This window comes from Vigna angularis, chromosome 10 (genome assembly GCF_016808095.1).
Source record: "Vigna angularis cultivar LongXiaoDou No.4 chromosome 10, ASM1680809v1, whole genome shotgun sequence".
NCBI lineage: Eukaryota > Viridiplantae > Streptophyta > Magnoliopsida > Fabales > Fabaceae > Vigna > Vigna angularis.
Window position 1 is genome coordinate 847,863 of NC_068979.1, and position 20,793 is coordinate 868,655.

The 20,793-nt window shown below is 29.4% G+C and overlaps 2 protein-coding genes across 2 annotated transcripts; both read right to left on the reverse strand.

Moving 5' to 3' along the window:
* Positions 1–5,694: 5,694 nt before the first annotated feature.
* LOC108320930 (protein tesmin/TSO1-like CXC 2) lies at positions 5,695–10,506 on the reverse strand. Its single transcript, XM_017552530.2, has 10 exons — positions 9,947–10,506; positions 8,958–9,118; positions 8,118–8,859; positions 7,466–7,938; positions 7,305–7,379; positions 6,930–7,110; positions 6,758–6,853; positions 6,598–6,664; positions 6,317–6,467; positions 5,695–6,228 (listed from the first exon to the last, which is right to left on the reverse strand). The coding sequence occupies exons 1-10, from the start codon at positions 9,995–9,997 to the stop codon at positions 5,892–5,894; spliced, it is 2,334 nt and encodes a 777-aa protein (XP_017408019.1). The 5' UTR covers positions 9,998–10,506; the 3' UTR covers positions 5,695–5,891.
* A 4,958-nt stretch (positions 10,507–15,464) lies between these two features.
* LOC108320804 (uncharacterized) lies at positions 15,465–17,002 on the reverse strand. Its single transcript, XM_052869343.1, has 4 exons — positions 16,964–17,002; positions 16,707–16,831; positions 15,659–15,940; positions 15,465–15,585 (listed from the first exon to the last, which is right to left on the reverse strand). Exons 1-4 carry the CDS (start codon positions 16,979–16,981, stop codon positions 15,531–15,533), a joined length of 480 nt encoding a protein of 159 aa, XP_052725303.1. The 5' UTR covers positions 16,982–17,002; the 3' UTR covers positions 15,465–15,530.
* Between the last annotated feature and the right edge of the window lie 3,791 nt (positions 17,003–20,793).

The following is a 20,793-nucleotide window of genomic DNA, read 5'->3' on the forward strand; positions in this document are numbered from 1 at the left end:
GTACATGTATAAATGGATTTGGAATCAGAAAGTTCACATTAAATGACTAATATATATAAGAAGATTTAGAAGATTTCATGTTAAGTAGACTTAGAGTAAATAAGTGGTTTAAATCTTATTTTATAAGTATGTTTCGTTAGATAATATCTAAAGTATATTATAATAAAAATTGTTATTTATCAAATTATTTTTAATTTGTAGTCTCATATATATATATATATATATATATATATATATATATATATATATATATATATATATATATATATATATATATATATATATATATATAAGGTGTTTTAAAGATATTGATTAGAAACAATACAAATTTAAAATATATAAATTAGATATGTAAATTCTATTTTATAAGTTAGTTTTGTGAAATTGACTTTACACGACGTATTGTATAATGTTTGGTCAATCATCATAGACGACATGGTCATTGAATCCTGTTAATCACCTTAAAAGTCGGATGTTTAACCAGATGATTAATACAATTATCCGAATGATAAGTCGTTGAGTTTGAATGACCACTTAATAAATTGTATAGTCATACATTATACCTGATGATCAACCAAACCATTCAGGTGACTAGTTGTTGAACCCAAACTTATCTAAGTTGAAACATCAAAATACCTTTATAGATATCATCCAACCAGTTTAAACACACGAAAGATCTCTCATCAAACAAAACCTAAACTTTGAATGACACAATAAATACCAGATAATTAACCTTAACCCGACGTTCGAAACACACAACAAATTTACTATACTAAAGTTTTAAATTAAAGATAATCTCATATCACTAATATACTAATATATGAAGTCATTCATGACTCAATACTCGTTCAATTCACAACCGACTCTAAAAGAAAGGATGATAGTGAAGGAGTGTAATGGCATTGGAAGAGGTACTTGAAGGAAAAATGTTTCTTTTTAATGATTTATTTTGGTGGTAACTCTTGATTTGATGTTACTAGCCAACCAAAGTGAAATGGTTAGAAGAGAGTACTTGGAGAGGTTGGAAATGACGACCCACATGATGTGATTTTACTCCTTACATTTCCCATTCTCTCTAAACATCATTGGTTGTACGCAAACCTCTGTCAAGAACACACATATTTTGGTTCATTGGAGAAATTTAGGTTATCTATTCAACCTCTCTCTCTTCTTAATTTCAACTTCCAAGACCAGCCCAACTCTCACCAACCTCAAGACCTACAAGTCTTTCAATTTCCAAATCTAGAAGCCACCCACATTCAAATCTCCTTTTATCAGTTGCCAATTTGGAAGCCCTGATACTGCAGCCACTTCATCTTTCATGGCTCTTTTATTTTTTTAAGGGAGAAATCCTTAAAGAGATAGTATTATATGAAAAAATATATATTTTAACACAATTTTTTTAACAATTTTAATATAGTATATATGTTATTTTTTATTAATTAATTAGTTATTTATTATTATATTGATATACTCTAAATTTAACGTATCATTGTTTTTTATAAATGCTTTTTCTTATATAATATTTTAATTTTGTCATTTTTATTTAATATAACACTTAGATTTATAGTTCATTATTTTTAACAATTTTGCTGAATATTTATATCTACCCTGAGGAGTAGATTTCTGGAGGGGAAAAAGATCTGATAAAATTTTACATTAAAAGTTATATAATATTAATAAAAGTACAAAATACCATAACATTAAATTAATGAAAAATAGTAAATTAAAAATACAATTTTTAACCTACTTTTATAATTCCCAAAGACATATGTTGAAATTCCTATTTACATGGAAGTCAAAGGAGATTCTGTGAACTGTGATTTTAAGGAACAGTCAAAGCCAATCCCATATTCATTCAACATTCAACATAGCTCATCATTGGTCTACAGAAATTTATCGTATGTTACATAGTTTTTGAAACCTTATTCAATTCAAAATTTTCAATAATGTTGGTAGATAGAAAGATTTAATTAGTGTTAACTTAGGAAGGAACAATCTGAGGCAATATTTTGATGGTGGAGATTTCTGAAAGAAAGCTTGCGCACACCACGAACACTGAAACAGTGAAATCTCACCTCTCAGAATAGCTATTTCAACTAATCGATGAGTATGTATGAGTGAACCCAACCACCTTTTCTCTCAAATCATTCAGACCAAAGACACTTTTTCTGTAATGTGTAACTATGGTGTCCATCAAAACACTCAGAAGAATCCACAAAATCAAATAACTAAATTAGTAAATAGTTTTAGTGGTGCTGAAGTGTATTTGCGACCACATATGTAGTCTTTTTATCCCTGGAACTTTTAATTTACTCTGTGACACCGAAATATATACATACCATATATAATTAGTGTTGTCAAAATGGGTCACTTGACCTAATTTGATCTGATTCATTATAGGTTAATAGTGAATCAATTTCAATCCAAAATAATGTTAAATTTTAAAAAAATTAAAAAATATATATATAATACAATCCAAAATCATCTTAAACTCCAAATATAATTTAAAAGCAAGTAAAAAAACAAAATTAGGTATATTGACAAGCCAACCTGACTTATCACAAGTTCAATTTAGGTGAACCAAATTCTTAGTAGATCAAGCTCAAAATTGGTCTTTATTAAAATTTTAATTTTTTTTTCAACCTAACTCAGTCCGAACCATGATGAACCAGGTTGGATCATAGATTAAACCTATTTTGACAACATTACATAAAACTATACATTAATAATTCGATAACACAAATCTAACTAGAATAGACTCTAACATATTAAAAAAATATATATATATATATATATATGACACTTTTTTATTATAATTTAACATCATATTTGTTTCAATAAAAAGAGAAACAAATGTTTCAATTATAATACCCATTTTAGGAAAACTATCATGTCTTAGTTGTTAAAATGTCACATTTTGAAGGCGTAAAAGAAGACTGTGAAGTGCACTAGTTTCCTGAAAATTCTGTAGAAAGACAAGTTAAAAAGATAAGTTGTAGTCCAAATTTGGCTAAGCTTCTTTTTTATTCTCTATGTTTCAAACACCATTTTTACATGAATGATCAATGCAAAACTTTCTCATAAATAAATACAAGAACAATGAAAGAATAAAAAATATGGAGAGGTCAAAACTATCAAAGAGCACTTACAAATTATGAATTTTTTATCCTTATATTTACACAGATAATATGGTTTTTAAATTAGGTCAGAATTCAGTTATCCGATAATCAAATTCTTGTATTCGTTGCGGTCATTTTATACCAGAACACCAGTCAGAATTCGGTTTTTGAAAAACTGAATTTTGAAATGAATTTTTTATTTATTTTTTTAACTTTTTCAAAAATTAAAATTGAGAAATAAAAAAATAAAAAAGATGGAATAATATTTATAGTTGTGATTGATTTTTGTAAAATTATATTTGAAAAATGTATATTCATTTAGGTAAAATAATTTATTTAATAGATATTTTGGTGTAACGAGTTAGAGAAATAAAATCAACTTATGAGATGATCGTAGGTAAAATTATTTCAAAAGAACTGAAATTAAAAATAAGGACTATAATTTCGTGTAGTAATAATTTATTTTAAATAAGGTAGTAGTAGAATAAAGAAGATTGTGTAAGGTAGTGATACTTTGAGAAATATTATTTTGTAGTAATATTAAATTATGTAAAAGTAAGTAGTATAATTTACATACCTTTTTGTTTGTGGTAGATAAGAATAGAAGAATTTTATTTAAATATTTTAATTTAAAGAGATTATTAAAATAAGGAAAAAAGTTAAGATGTGAAAAATTGTTGTATTAATATTTTATACGTGTTGTAATTTTTTGAATAAATAAAAATAAAAAATGTATATTTATTTTTTTGAAATGATTTACTTAATAATAATTAGGAGAGAAAAAATTGTTTGAGTTATAAATTTTGTTTTTAATAAAAGTTAGTAATAGATGTGTAGTAAAAAAAATAAAGAATAAGATAAGTTCAGGGAGTTCATTGAAAAAATAATTATTTATTTTAAAAATATTGTTATTTAGTAATATTGTATTTATTAAAAATTAAGAAGGCTTTTTTTTTGTAAAAAAATTGATATATTTGATAGAAAAATATTGAATATCAAATTATGAGTGTATAATTGTGTTCTAAACTTAATTAGATATTACATCTATTACTAACTTTTTTTTAATGAAATTTTTTTATGACTAAATAATTTATTTCTTTAATTATAAACTTTAATTTAAAAAACCTATAAATTTAATTATTATTTTTATCTAATTTTAACTACAATCAACTAATTATTTATTTATAGTTTTCTAACTTTCAACATAAAAAATATTATTAAATAAATTTATTTAACCAAATAAATATACATTTTCCAAATTTATTTTTTTCTTCAAAAGAATACAAACAATAACAAAATATTACTACAATAATTTTACCTTATCTTAATTTATTTCTAATTTAAATTTTCTATTCTTTATTTTTAAATAATTCAAAAACTAAAAAAAAATCATTTCAGAATTCGGTTACTGATTTTCTGATGCGAAATGACCACAATAAAAACCGAAATCTGGCCTAGAAACCACTGTCTATAAGAACTGTATAAGAACAATATGTTATAAAGGGAATAACAAATAACAAAAGGATAATGATACTTTGATAACAATTTTTTAACAACATTTTAATATTATATATGTGTCATTCTGTGATTGGTCTATTTTAATATTTATGATTATTATTATTGATTGTGGAATAATTTTGAACCAATCATAAAATGACACATAAATAATATTAAAATGTTGTAAAAAAAAATATTGTCAAAGTATTATTATCCATAATAAAAATCAAATTGTGTCACTGTAGAAATAATTCTATAAATTGTTGAATATAATAATTAACAAATCAAATCATAAGAGCAATAGTAACTAAGTTTTTGAAAAGTATTCATTTTCAAAAAAAAAAAAAAACCAGAACAGATTTGAAGTTAAAGTTGCTGGTTTTAAGAAACAAAAGCACTTGCATTTTGATAACACAGAAGAAAAAACAGCTATAATTACTGACTTAAGCATATTGTTATCTCAGTGCAGTTTAATTTAAATACATTCAGCTATAACTCAATAAGAGCACACATTCCATGATTCAAGCAACCATACTAATAACTTAGCTGAAAATTAGGAAATAGCAAATCCATTAACGTTAAGAATAGATTCAAAACAAAGCAAATTGACTTACTCAATAAAACATATATGAAAGCTTCTTCAAGTTATAAATGTTTTCAAATAACTAACTGATAGAACTGAGATCAAGTTTACAAGAGATGCTTTTATGATGTTTCCTATTCTACTATTTTTAAAGAACACTGATTCAAGTAACATGGAATGTATGTTGCAGTGTAGTATGTTTTAAAATGGAAAAGTTTGTGGTGATTATCAGCTATAGTTTTTTGCAATGGATTCAACAATTTATGCACTTGACAGTCACAAAATTTCAGTCTTCTGTTTATACCTGGAAGTCAAAACAGACAGTAGTAGGCTTCATATGACTTGGAACCGGTTGATTCCTGTCCCAACATTGGTTAAAAACTATAAATCTTGTTTGGTTGATGAAGTTACAATTAACATTCTGGGACAAATCAACAGCTTATATTAAGATGCATCCTCAGGAACTTAATCATAAAGAAATGGCCAAAATCATAAAGATTAATCCCCGGGAATGATTATAACTATTACTTAAATAGTACATTATCCAAGGAATGCAACATATTATTACCAAAGTAAAACGGAGATCAATATATATAAAAAGACTAAGGCGTGGCTTCTATGGCAACAAACTAAGAACATGATTAACAGGGAAGAGAGAGACTAACTTAGAACCAAAAAAAGACACCATTCTAAGGGTGAGAGGTGAGAGAAGGAAATGAAGGAATGGATTGTAATATCAACTTTCTGCCACCTCTGCGACTAGGAGATGATCCCAAGTCACAGCTGGGAGAGGAGATCCTCTTGCCATTTGGAGAAGAAGTTTTAATGCATGTGATAGGAGAGGTATCACCTAGGAGAATATCCGGCATTTCATCATCTGGGACAGTTTGAAAATGCTTGGATTGAGACCAAAGAGAGTTTGATTTCCCAAGCTTTTGGCTGGCAAACAATGCAGAGCCTGAGATGGTGGTAACGAAGGATCTTGGTGCCTTTCCCTTTGATGAAAAGGGCAGCGGAAGCAAAGGCCTGTCTCATGGAAATGAAACAACATCAATCAATAAGAGACATTGCTTTTGTTCATTATCTCAACTGTACAAAAGTAAGCATTTCAAACCTGGAGAGTCGTAATGGTGTTAACATAGTAGCAGAATCCGGATGATCTTCAGTGTTCTGAATTTCAGTTTTCTGTGAAGCTTTCTCTGCCATACCCTTGTCAGTTGTTTCCGTTTCTTCTTGCTCAGTTTCTATGCTTACAGGAGCTGAACCTGAACCAAAAATAAGGAATTGTGTCAATTCATAACAAGCCAATTAACAACAGGAATATTATTTACCATTCAAGAAACAATCGAAATGCTGAATACATTTCTAACTAGTTGATCCTGACTGAAAACTTACCATCTTTTCTGCCGAAAGCATTCTTGCACCCTTCGCATCTACAGCCAATGGAGCAACCGACACCACCCTTTTCAAATCAAAAAAACCATTTGTAATTCATATTATAACCGAAATTGAAAGCATACAAGATGGGATGATGATGGACAAGGGTGCAGCAAACCTGATAACATTCACAGTATTTCTTTAGGCAGCTGGATTTTTTGCAGTTGCATCCTCTTTTGTGTCGTGCTGAAGCCGGAGTTTTATTTGGATCATCCTGCAAGAAGATATAATTAACACCCAATAAAAGGTGGTTTAAATTGCACACGTGGAAACTGAGTTTATTTTCTAACCCCAATTTCAGGAACAGAATCAGAACTTCTGATGACTTTAGGAGCAAATGCAAGAGGGTTTCGAGATTCAATCTGCTTGCGAGTTTGAAGAACAGTGTCTTCATGAACAGGTTTGTTGAAGCAATCCTGACAGGAGCAGGGTTCTATGCAGTAGACACCAGCAGCAAAGCACTCGCAGTAACTGATACAAAAAGAAAAGGTAATAAATAAGGTCAATTTCAAATTTTAACTACGTTGAGGTCATTTTCTTTTCCTTTCTTGGTTCTCAAGCCTTTCATGCAATGAAAGCTTCATGAAGTTAGGACATTAACCAATGTACCATATTCCAATTCTGCAACCCAAGAATGAATATAATAACATTCTTTTCAAACTTACAGCTTCAAACACTTTGACTTCTTGCAGTTGCAGCGTTTACAGCCCTCAGTTTCTCCAGGTGTCTCCAACTTACGCCTGCAAATCAAACTTGATATGAGACTAATGAAGAAAGGAAAAGTTCAAAATAACGAAATGCACAGGTAATCAACAACTGCACTTGCTTTTTCTTTCTGGGGCTATTCTTATTGAAGTCTTCACCAGCCATGTAAACTGATGGCTGGGAACAATCTTCGGTAGACTGAAGCACATTGTCTGATGAATCCAAATCTCTTTCAGATGATACAGGTACCAACGATAGATGCTGCTGTTCTTGGCTTGTAGTAATTTGCAAAGAAGTAGAGTTGGGCAGACTGAGATGTCTTCCAGAAGACAAATTTTCAATTTGTATGCCCTTGTATTCTTTTAAGGCGGCAAGTGCATTCAGGTGTAGACCAATTCCCTGCAAAATCCCCCTCTGAAAATTCCCGTTGAGTTTTGCTGGAAGAAGTTGCTTTTCATTGGCAACATTCCTCTCATCAGACTCGGATGTACTTGAACTGGCTTTTGAATTATCATCGGAGTTCTTCTTTTGCACATTGGCCATCTCAAAGTCCAGACAACGCCTCCGTATGGCACGGTGCGTGACAGAAACAAGCTGAAACCAAAACCCAAGAGGATCATACACTTAAAAATGTGGAAACAGTGCATCATTGTACAGTTGAATTTTTTCTGATGAGAAAAAAGTTAATTGCTGATATACATATTTCATACCAAAATCAAAACAACAGAGCCTAGAGAACCATGCCTCAAGACTTACAGATTTCACATGCCTACCTGATCATTTGCGTTCTCGTTATAATTGCTAGTCACCAAAACAACATCGGCAAGATTATCCCGTGTTTGATCCGTGTCCGTGGCTGCGATCGTTGGCTCAGAACAATGATCTCCAATTTCATGTTCAGAACCTGAAGCAACCGAATCAACAATGAACATTTTCCTACCATTATGGACAGCAGAAAGTGGCAGCACAGACATAAATTCGCTCAGTCGTATAGAAGGGTCCAACGGTTTGTGCATCAGACCCTTAAAAGCTTCTGCTTCACCTGGGGAATTAAAGATTAGCATATCAGAGCCATCAGGAACTAAACTATCCCAGTAACAGTCTGGATCTTCACTTTTTGGCTCCATCTGACATATTTCCTGAAGATGAACTTCACTCTCGACCGAATCAGTTTTACACCCTTCCTGAACGTAGCCAACATCTGCTGCTGCCTCACCGGCAATTTCCAAAAGAGTGCTATCCTCATCATCACAGAGTGAGGGATCATAGCCAGGGCTACCGCAAGTGTCATACTTTAAAGTTTGCTGCGGCTCATCTGAGAATTTTATGTGCTCGCTAGATAGCTCAATTGAAGCATCTCCTATAGAAACCCTTTTTTCAGTGTTCTCCTGTGATTCAGTCTTGTTATGATGGGCACGTTTAGAATCTGCAAGAGTCTCTTCTTCTTCACTTGTGTGAACTTTATTTACATCTTCAGAAGAAACCTTAGGCTTCCATGTGCCCAATGGGATATGTCTAAAGACGAACAATTGGCAAGAACCGGAGATGGATCACTATATATATAACTCGATGTTACAAAAAACGACATAAAAATCAGAAATTTTCGAAATTACCTTCTGAGGAATCTAGATTCCTTGAGACAGCTGACGTGGGGTGATGTGAAAACGGATGGAGGTGACGAAAAGCTCAGTGAATTGAAAGTCTGACTAATGGGAACAGACTTCACGGGCTTTATAGGAGACAAACTGTTGATATAATTGAAAACAGGTGAATCCTGCATATGGCAAATGTTAAAATATATATATATATACTTTAAACTGGATAAATTCAAGGATAACCATGTATACACACAGGAATAGAGTAACTTGAGCTACCAAAAATAAAAATAAAAATGGAGAAAATCATTCCATAATTTGCCGACAACTACAACAAATCAGAATAATTTACAAATCATTCTTAACAGACCAGATCTGACAAGAATTACTCGTTGAACATTATAAAACACTACAAGAATGTACTACGTAAATTATTTTAGAAACTGTTTGTGAAGTTTGTGGTGAAACATCATTCTTAAAAATTTAGAGCCAGTCAAAACCCGTTTTGGCGAATTAACCGTCTGTATGAATGCAAATGCATAAAATACATAAAAGAAAAGAAAAGAAAACTCGGGGAATTTTCTCAATTTGATGGCACGTACAAAACCTTGTTAAAAAACGAGTACAGCAACCCGCAAAGTTTAGACTTGTATCAACAAAAGCATGAGAAGAAGAGAGAAAAAGAATAGTAGAACACTCCCACAAAAACAAAAAACTGTAAAAATGACCTCTAAAATGAAGTTGAAGAAAGATCTAGAGAAATGAAACAATTCGTTCCAAAGAGAGAAACTTTGACACTATGACTTGAACAAAATCAGAAAGATAAGACATTTAGGTTAGATGGAGAAACGTTTGAAGCAAAAGAAAAGAGTGGAAGCGAAAATTGAGAAGAAAGAAAGTGCAGAATGAGTGGCATGCAGAAAAAAAGTAGAGAAAGGAAGTGTTTGACAAGACAGAGACATGAAATTGAAGTGGTGAAGGTTTAGAGAATGAAAGAAGAAGCAAACCTCAAACTTTGAGAGGGTAGCACTGATCTGGTTCCTCTCTGGGGTGTCCATATCAAGAATGGCAGCACCAGAACATCAGTTTCTCCAAATAAGTGGGGTGTGATAAGGAAACAAGAACAAGAAGAAGATGAGGATGATTCAAGAAGCGGGAAGGCGGGAGAAGAAAGATTTTGTGGTGGGGACCACAACCCCTCCTTCCACAGCTGTCCCTTCCTCTATCTCTCTCTTTCCTTTCTATTCTTTTCTTTCTTTCTTCTCTTTTGCTTCCTTCTTTTCTATTTTGTCGCTAAAGCAACACATATACAGTTAACCACCCACATCCTCTATCTGGATTTTCTCCTTGTTTCTTTCTACCCTCTCTCCTTTTCTTTTCATTCATTCAAATAATAACTGCTGTATTATGTTCCAGATGTTGTAGATCTTCCATAATCGAATGCCTTCAACCCTGTTAATTTCCTTCTGCCATAATCTTGTAACTGCTCCCAACTCATTCTATAAACAAAAAGTTTCAGAAAAAAAGAGGAAATTACAGTGATGATGTTTTGTTTCCATTTCAACACAGAATAAAAATCTTTTTTTTATTTTCTTACTATTTTTTTCATCATGCCAAAAACATCGTAAGGCGTTCATAATATATTTACGTGTCCAACGTATTTATACGCGAAACCCGACATTTAATTTTCAAGCTATCTGAGAAACCATTCAATTAAGAAACGTTTCAGCCTCATGAAAATTCATGATTGACTATTTAATTCAATTGTGTAAAAATGTTTAATGAAGGTGACCAACTAGGGCAGACATGGTACAATTACTCAATAAATATTTGTTACCGTTTTGAGTTTCTGAAAATTATAGTAATAATTAAATATATTTTTTTCGCACATTAAAACAATATAAATTCTTTTTGACAGTGTTTTTTTAACGGAATAAGAGGGATTGAATATCAGACCTAACCATAGCCGTTAAATTAATGACGACAAAATAAGCAGCGTCTATTCTGTATCAGATAAGATGACACTCTCACACTCACACGAATATGAAGGCATTTAATTAAGGCATTGCGTTTTAGCGCGCTGGGAATTTGAAAAGGGAGTGTTCTGGTGTGGGTGCGGCACATGGAAAGTGGTGAACACTCGCGTACATGCTACGCTGATCATGCATACCTGAATCTTGGAAAGTTGAAAGTCAATGACGTACGTACCTTCTGAAGTGTGGAGTACGCAACCCCATAACACGCACTTCCACGCATGGAATTTAGAATCCACCGTTCATTTAGATGACAACTAACCTAAGACGCTGTTCTCCGTTCGTTGGACCGTTCCGATCAAACTTTGACCAATGGAATTCCGTTGTCGTGTGCATGTCATCATATAACGTCAAATATATTTAATGTTATTAAATATTCAGTATTTTCTTTCCGGTGAAAATAAGTTCATAATTAAATATTTAGATTTTTAGGTCCACACAATTATTTTGATTAAATAAACATTAAAAATAGTTAGAGTAAGTTATAACTACTAGAAAAATATTAATATAAAAAAATCATTTTAATAACTTTTTTTACTTTCAAAACTTGCAAACGGAACTTTGACTGATAAATTTGAGTTCAATTTCACTTAGACCGTCTAAAAATGTTTTTTTTTTATCATTTATAAAGAATATATTACATAGCAAATACAATCTTAAAAAACAAATATAACATCTTTCTGATTTGTTCACTGTGTGTTTTTATTTTGAATTTGGTAATTAAATTCAACATCCTGAACTAGGGCTAAGATCTTTTCCTATTTTTACTTCCTAATTTTTTAATTATAAAGTTCTAAGAAAATATCTTAACCATAAAAATATACTCGAGGATGGACTACATTACGTGAGTTGCATAACCTTTCTACGTTATTCAATATTTTATATTAAAAAAATCATCTTAAAAGGCATCACTAAATTATAAGTTTTTACTATAAAACTATATATTAATAACTTATTTGGCCTTCAGAATTATTACACAATTATAAACACGATTCCTAATAACTCTAATTATTAGTTTGACACTTCCAAATATAATTAAGTATTTCAAGCACGTAACTATTTTAATGAAAAGTGCGCAAGTGAGACACGTAAAATATACTTGGGCAATCTTTATAATTTGAAAGAAAATGTTTTTTAATTAACCTCTCGAAGACATGCTTTGTTTTCTTCTTTAATTAAAAGAAGAATGTTTGTTCTAAAAAAATGTGAGAGACGGATAATAACAAACTCACCGTAAAAAGGTTGTATCCAACAAAATTAGGTTTAGTATGAGTCATCATCTTTCGGTATATTTAATAGTTTTATATTATTTAAAAGTTAATATTAAAAAAATTTAATATATTTTTTTATTTTTATAAAATATCTTTTAAATATTGCATAATATAATTGTTTATCAGTTAAAGAATCGAATGGCCAACCAGTCTATAATCTCATATGAGTCTGTCACATAGATCGGACTAAAAGTTAAGTTAGTATTAAGAATAATTACATTAACTCTAAGTTAGACTATTATCATTTGGGTCATAGACCAATACTACTAGAAATTCATCCCAAAATCTATAAATATAGGTTTGTGATATTCTTATAGTTAATTATATTGATTACACATTTATTGTCAACATAATCAAACACACACTGACTTTAGCATTGGAGTGATTTTTACATATAACATCCAAATTTGACCGAACGACAACTAATATGAAATAAAAGAAAAATCGAGACTTGAGTTTAGAGTCTAGAGATCGACCTCGTGAACCAAAACAAATATAAAATTTTAATAAAACTTTGAATTCAAAATGAATACTATCTCAATTATAGTGATACTACCTTAAAGGACTTAGAATCGAAAGAAGGATGTTTATACTTACTTTGAGTATGTTAGTTATAAATGTGAGAGAAAAAAAAGTGGTATTAAGAAAGTTACATGGTTGGATGAGAGGTGTAGGGTATGGTTTGGTGGTGTGATGATAATGATAGAATGTGCATTTATGTGAGGCAGTGATGAAAAATTAAGTTGTTCATGCTTCACATATGAGTCTACCTTATCCTTCTGCTCCCAAATTTAGAGGTCGAGTTTGGGTGGTCCATGTAAGTCACATATATGCTATAAGCACAAGATCACGTGATCGATCCCGCCACCATGAATACGAAAGACAAGGTATTAAATAAAAGAGAGAAATGCACATAATAAAGATGAAAGAAAGAATGGCAGTAGCATTAAACTAAGAATGATGTGGTGTTGGTCTTTTTAGATGCCTTAACTCACCTGACAAACCAACCATATTCAGCGGAACCTTGGTTTCTTTTTACCCTCTTAAAACCAACACACACTTTTTAGTCTTTCCCATTTTAAATACATTTTCTTATATAAAAAAAAACACAGCTGACATATATATTATGAAATGGGGTTGTTTGTCTGATTCTTTACTTCTTAACGTGTGGATCGTTTATGTCCCCAATAAAGACTGAAAGTGTTTTCTTAAAAATTTCACATATGGTTCCTGACAGACAACATTCTGATAAGATAATGTCTTTGTGGTGCGAGAGAAACATACATAATCCATCACAATTTTTTATGCCTCTCTCGACAGACCCAAATTCAGCTTATGCTTTAACTTTTCTTTAAAAATAATAATACTTTTGACAACATTTTTTTGACAATATTTTAACATCATCTATTTGTCATTATGTGATTGATCCAAAATTACTCCACAATCAATAGTAATAATCATAAACACCAACATAAATCAATCACAAAATGATACGTAGATAATGTTAAAATATTGTTAAAATATAAGTATCATTGTCCTTTCTTTAACTAATTATTATTATTATTATTTATTTTTAGTACTTTTGTTTGACTTGGTTTACGTTTGCGGTGGAAGCTTCTCTCGTACATGTATATGACCATACGTATTTCAAACATAGAGAAATTATATTTTGATTAGCATATTTTTTTATATTTATTTGATATTATTTTTCTTTATTTTTTTAAATATAAAAATGTATTCTTTTTACAACTATTTTATCTTTATAATATATACCAAATGAATCTACACGTATATCATGTTACACGTATTTAAGTCTATATCATTTTTGTTTTCTTACAAAAGTTACTGTTGAACTTTTTTTTAACTTTAATGAATGGGAATTTTGATTTGAAGTAAGATTTTAGTCTTGGTGTGATATCAAATTGAAATATTTAAATCTTCTAGGATAAACTAGATTTAAAGCTTTTGTATTGTTACTTAATTTAATATCAAATATTTGTAAAAAGAAATATCAAATTAGCAGACAAAAAAATATCTTAATGTTTGATTTATTTTAAGTAGTAGAATAAATAAATCAATATTAATTATTTCTTTCTTTTTCATAAGTGATACATTTTAAAGTAAAATTTTCCGAAATAATGAATTTTAAAAGATTTACAAAAACAAATAAATCATGTTTGAAAAATACGATTTCAAAATCAAGAAATTATATTTTTTATACACAACTTTACAAAAAACACAAAGAAATTTGTTTTTTATTATTTTTTTCATTTGTATAGAAGTTGTAAATCAGTATACATGACTTTTCTTTTCTATTTTCTATTTTCAAAACGAGAAAATTCTTACTGTTTATGAGGCATACTTTCATACTAATTATTCGCATAGAAAACTTGCAGTTGAGCTTCCAGAGTTTAAAAATTATTTATTTATATTTATATATATACATTCAAATACACAAAGAAGATACAAAGTGGCGCCGTATCAATTTTACACTCTTAGTCTCAGCTATATACTCCTAAGAGTGAAGACGGCCCAATATCAGGCATTGCCTTATTTACAATTACCTCGTGCAAAATCACAAAATTACAAAAATACTCAAAATCACATATTAAGGAAATAAAGAATTGTATTATTTTCACACCCAACAAATTTTAGTCTCTATAGTTGTTCTGCTGAACATTAAAAAAAATTAATATATTTTAAAACATTATAATCAGTGTTTAATAATACAGAAAAATTCAACAAAAAATCTAAATTCATAAATTTTATCCTTCAAATATGTATTATTTGGCAACTCACTTTTAAGATATTTTGATCATTAAAAAAATTTAACTCTTTTTGTATTTATCAAAAAGAAAGTTATTGAAAGATAAAATAGTGTGTAAAATTTGTTGGATGTGAAAATAATATTAAGAATTAAGAGAAAGAGTAATTATAGAGTGACATTCTTTACACTCATTTGACACACATGACAAGAATAAAATAGTCATAAAAAGTGTATTTTTGTATTTTTTTCAAAAAACAAAAGAGTAAAAAATAATAAAGGATAACGAATGTAAAAATTTTATGTGTGTAAAAGAATCATTATTGTAATATTGTAAGACAAATGATATTTAACACACATTAAATTTTTACATTCATTTCATATTACTTTTTCTTATTTTTTATTTTTTATTTCTAAAAAAAATATAAAAGTTCATTTCTTCATAATCATTTTACTCTTATATTATGTGTCAAATAAATGTAAAAATATATCACCTCATCATTATTCGTGTTGTAATATATGATCAACGTCTGGCGGGTTCAACGCCGACGGTCTTCAATGTCTCGACAGTTCGAGGACTGCATGGAAGAATGAAAAAAATAAGTAAGTGATGAATGAATATATAATGCAGAAAGATATAGTTAGGTTTACCGAGTGAAAGGATTAGGGTGGATGGGATCGTTGAGTGTGGTCTTGTTTTCTTGAATGTGAGAGACTTTCCTTAAGAATGAACCGTCAATGAATTTGGCAGCGGAGTTCATGGTGCGATCAGGATCGGAGACTTCAGGCACTGTTTCTCTTCTTTTCTTGTTCACATGAACTTGTGGAGACCGCACCAGTTGTTGATACCCAGTGTGCGACGCAATCGCCAAAGCCACACACACCATTCCGCCCACTATATACACTGGTGCAAGCTCTGCCTTCACGCTCATTCTACCATCCATAACAAAATATATTCATATATCAGACACTTTACACACACACACACACACACACACACACACACACACACACACACACACACATATATATATATATATATATATATATATATATATATATATATATATATATATATATATATATATGTGTGTGTGTGTGTGTGTGATTATTTGACACACCTAAACTTTTTACATTCATTTGACACCATCTTACTTGTTTTTCCTTCTCTTCTTTTTTGAAAAAATACAAAATTTTACACTTTTACGACTATTTTATCTTTCTATTATGTGTTAAATAAATGTAAAAGTGTGTCATGGTACCATTTATCTCTCTATATATATAAAATATTCTCATAACTATAATTTAGGCATTATTTTAATTTATATAGATATTATGAAATAATACATCATAATTATTCTTTAAGACTTTGTTCACTTGAATGGATTTGGGGAGAGTGATTGAGCGGATTTAAGAGGATTTGAAGATAAACTTTTTTGTTGTTTATTTGAGTGAATTTGGAGGTAAGTGAGAGTGGATTTGGAAGTAAATTTTTTTAATCTGTTACATCAATAAAATCCTACACTAATTCTCACAATCGTTGCTTCCAAATTCACTCTCGCTTACTTTCAAATTCACTCAAATAAACAAAAAAAAAAGTTTATCTTCAAATCCACTCCTTCACTTTCTCCAAATTGATTCAAGTGAACAAAGAGTAAACCTTTTAATATATATAGATTCTTTCACTTTATACACGTACCCAGAGTTCGAGTTATGATGATCAGCATCCATCACTCGGGACACCGGCTTCATTTTTGGAGTCGTCGGACTGGTAAATGCTCGCCTTCCACTTCCCAATTCAACCAACGTAAGTGGAAAATTTTTCTGCATGTAATTAATATCATACCAGTTACATATATATATATTGGTTTTTTGCATTCTTGACGTATTTTGCCTTCAAGAACAATAGGGTTTAGCTAAAACATCTGCTAAAAGATGGAAAAGGAATCGACTTACCGCTGCCCTGAAAGCCATTTTTTGTTCTTGTGGAATGAAACAAAGGTGATATGATATGTATTGATTCTCCTCCGTGGGAAGGAACCCATTTATATTATGAGTAACATGCAGAAAAGGCATAACACAAGGCCACGTGGTGGGGTATTATAGGACAGTGTTTTTGACCGCATGCAGAACACAGTTTCCGATTGCTGCAAGGGAGGCTGTGGATAATCCAAACCGCTATTTAGTCGCCGTAAGCGTTAACGTTTGTGTATATGTATAGATTAACTAAATATATACAAAGTTGTCGGATAAGTTGAATCCGTCAAACTTCACGATTTCTATCATCGGAGACCAACCATGCATATATTACCTATAATTAAGACAGCTTGAAAGTTGTAATTGTAATTACACTTTATTAAAATATTTCCTTTTTAATGCAGTCTTAACTAAATAATTGTTTTTTTTTATTAAAATAGGTATTTCCTCCACTATTTTTATTTAGTTCCCTTTCTCCCTCTCTGATTCTTTCAAGTAAAAATTGTCAGCTACTAAAACCGTCGATTCACTCTCATATTCAGACGAAGGGTAAAACAAATAAAGTACTTGTTTTAAATCTTACAAAAATTTTCATGTTTTGAATAGTAATATTTATCTATTAAATTAATTATCAAATTATATTTAAGAGAAAAAAAAATCTAAAAAGAAGTATTTTGATATTAATATATCTATATATTTGAAAATAAAATTTAGTTAAATTATCAGGTAATTTTTATATTAAAAATAATATTTAATAACGAGTTAAAATATTTTTTCAATAAATTATAATTTTGTTATAAAAAATATAATATTTTATTCTCTTATAATCAATTTTTTATTTTAGGTTTTTTTTTTTTATCTTTTTCTTCTAGTTCCACTTCTTAACTCTCTTTTTTCTTTTTTCTATTACAAACTTATTTCTTTTTGAGAATTTTGACATTTTTTTTAATTTCATGATATTTATATGTGGTAATATTTTTATCCTTACTTTTCATTAATATGTCTTTTTATTTATATTAGTGTTGTTTTTATTCTATTTGTTAAATTTATATTAAGATTAAAAGTATGTTTTCTTAGTTTGATTTTATTTTCGGTACTCTTTTATTTATGAATTTTAAGAATTTTTTTACATATATATTTTGATGACGAACTGACATTTTTTCTTAATTAAAATTTAGTTTTTAATAGATAATAGAAATGAAATTTCTAATGAAATAAATAATAAACATTGGAGAAGTGTGTAAAAATATTGCACACGACATTTAAACAAAATTCTTCATTGTTAAGTTTACTTTGAATATCCAACACCTTGAGTTGTTGATGCTTATATTATCGGTATTTTTAATTTAATTATTTCATTTAATAATATTTATCGTTGGTTCCTTTTAATGAGGAAAAAACAAAAAAGGATAAAAAATTGAATTAAAAAACGTTGTTATGTATTTTCGTTATCGTAAAAGGGCAACATTCTGGAAAGTTAGTAAATGGACAAAAGTAAAAGCTATGATTACAGCACAGAGGAAAATGTCAGAATTCAGGAAGAAAAAAACACAATATGTGAAACATAAAACCCAAATCAGTGGTGCTCTTTTCTTTTTGTGAATGTCACGTTGCTAATGAACTTTCCCAGATAGCTCGATTCCTTTTTGATTCATTGTAAAATCCAATCGTTTTCTCTTTTACCGTACAGAGTACAACTATTTATTTTCTCCATCTTATGCTGCAGTACTCTCTAAATTTGATAGGGTGCAAAAAGTAATATGCAAGTGCTAAATGTTTACTCAACATGGGCCTAACGTTAAACAACCATCTCCTTACTAAAAACACCACGTTTCAGACAATTTTGAGCCCAAAATTAAAACCGCTGTTAGAAAAAAAAAATTGAGAAAACGTAATTTTTGAGATGAGGATAACACAGTACACTTAATTCTAGATGGAAAATCGCATAAACCAATAATATTTCGTCTTTTATTTCGGTATATAATAATATTCCTAAGTATAGTCCTTGGTGTTATGAAATTATATGAGCAGAATATCATGGGTTGTCGTGTTGTGTACTCTGTCAGATTCTGAAAAACACTTCTTGATAAATATTGTTCTTAGACTTTTCTTGGCTATTGTTCTTTCCTTGTACCATTCTCCAATGATAATTAGTTCTATGGATTCAAACTTTGGAAGACGCATTCTGTTGCAAGTTTCCATGAGTTTGTAACTCTCATTTTCAACCTTAGTTCATCAACTCTAGCGGTTTCCCAAGTTTAAAAATGTAACATTTTCTAATTACGGTAATTAAAGGGTTTGTTTATATATATAAATGTAATATGCAATGTGTTACTATAGACTTATAGGTGACCGATAGGATACGATGACAAACCGGATGGAAAGAACCGAGTGGTTGATATGTCAGAAAGTATCTAATGACTGTTCGGTTCCGACAACCGTTGAACAGAGTTAATGCGTAAAATTAATGCACAGTTAATATTACAATGATTACTACCAAGTGGTTAAAGTTTTTATTAATGAGTGTTAAGAAGTAAATTAATTTATCAGATTCTTCTAAACTTTATAAATAAAGATTTAATTTTAAGGTAAACTTGCTTTTTTTACTCACTATTAAATTACAAGAAAAACTCTGAATTGAGTGTCTTACACAAATATCACCTCTACACTGATCAATTACTGAAGCAAGAAATCAGGATAACGTTCCACATAAACAAAAACCCTTCACACGGTCATCCTCGTCCTATTTCAGATAAATAAAGTGAAATATCCCATTCAATTTTATGATACCATATTACACTTTGGGTATTGACATTTCGATATCATGCGTCCAATTATTTAATCAATTATCCTTTGTACTTTATCTTTGATTTAATAACCTCTGTTATGTGTTACAATTAAACCCCAGTTGACTTTTTAAATTGACGCATCAAAGCATGCGCCTGTTGACTTTGACCTGTGTCACATGAAAGATTCTAAAATTTACATTGCAGGTGACAGTTTAATTTATGGAACTAAAGTAAGTCAAATAATATATTACACTCTTTATTAAAAAATATAATTCAATTAATATATTATATGCAGATTTAACGTGCTATGAACTTTAAAATAACATTAACTAACTCTATATAAGCAAAGAAAAATTCAAAATACACCAGAATCGAATCTTAAAAGAGTAAAAAGTATACGAGAGAGAACAGGTGAAAGGAATAAACTAATAATATGTTTGGTTTTCACACATTTTGAAAGTGATTCTTAAAATTTAACGATTGTAATTCATATATCTCAATAAACATATTGGCTTGCTATACAAATCTGTCATATGGATAAGTCTGTTGAATTTTGAAGAAAATAAGAAATAAAAATAAATATTTTTTAATAAGTTCAAATTAATTTATGAATAAAAATTTGTTTGACCACAGCCTAACAGCTTTATATTTCACTTCAATGACATTCCGTCCAAATCCAATAAAAATAATTCTCGTTCATTATGTAGTAAAACATAAAATTTATGTTGTTTTTATAAGATGAACAAAAACAAAAAGCTTTATTAATTAAACTAAAATTATCGTATTTTTTTCATCTAACAATATATATATATATATATATATATATATATATATATATATATATATATATATATAATTTAAATATTGATACACATAAAAGTATATAACATATAAAAAAATGTAATTAAAGACATTGAAATTTGTAAATGATAAATAAATAAAATTAAAAATTAAAAAATATAATGTTTAGAAAGAAACTAAGGTATGTATTTGCTTTTAGGAAATGATAAATACATGCCT

What these genes read in the sequence shown, in the direction of transcription:
- LOC108320930 (XM_017552530.2), bottom strand. Translation starts at nt 9,997, where the DNA reads ATGGACACCCCAGAGAGGAACCAGATCAGTGCTACCCTCTCAAAGTTT. An exon ending in ATTCTGTTCCTGAAATTGGG is followed by an intron (nt 6,854 to 6,929) that starts GTTAGAAAATAA and finishes ATCTTCTTGCAG; the next exon opens with GATGATCCAAATAAAACTCC. An exon ending in ACACCATTACGACTCTCCAG is followed by an intron (nt 6,229 to 6,316) that starts GTTTGAAATGCT and finishes TCCATGAGACAG; the next exon opens with GCCTTTGCTTCCGCTGCCCT.
- LOC108320804 (XM_052869343.1), bottom strand. An exon ending in CATCATAACTCGAACTCTGG is followed by an intron (nt 15,941 to 16,706) that starts GTACGTGTATAA and finishes TATGGATGGTAG; the next exon opens with AATGAGCGTGAAGGCAGAGC. An exon ending in CACCCTAATCCTTTCACTCG is followed by an intron (nt 15,586 to 15,658) that starts GTAAACCTAACT and finishes TCTTCCATGCAG; the next exon opens with TCCTCGAACTGTCGAGACAT.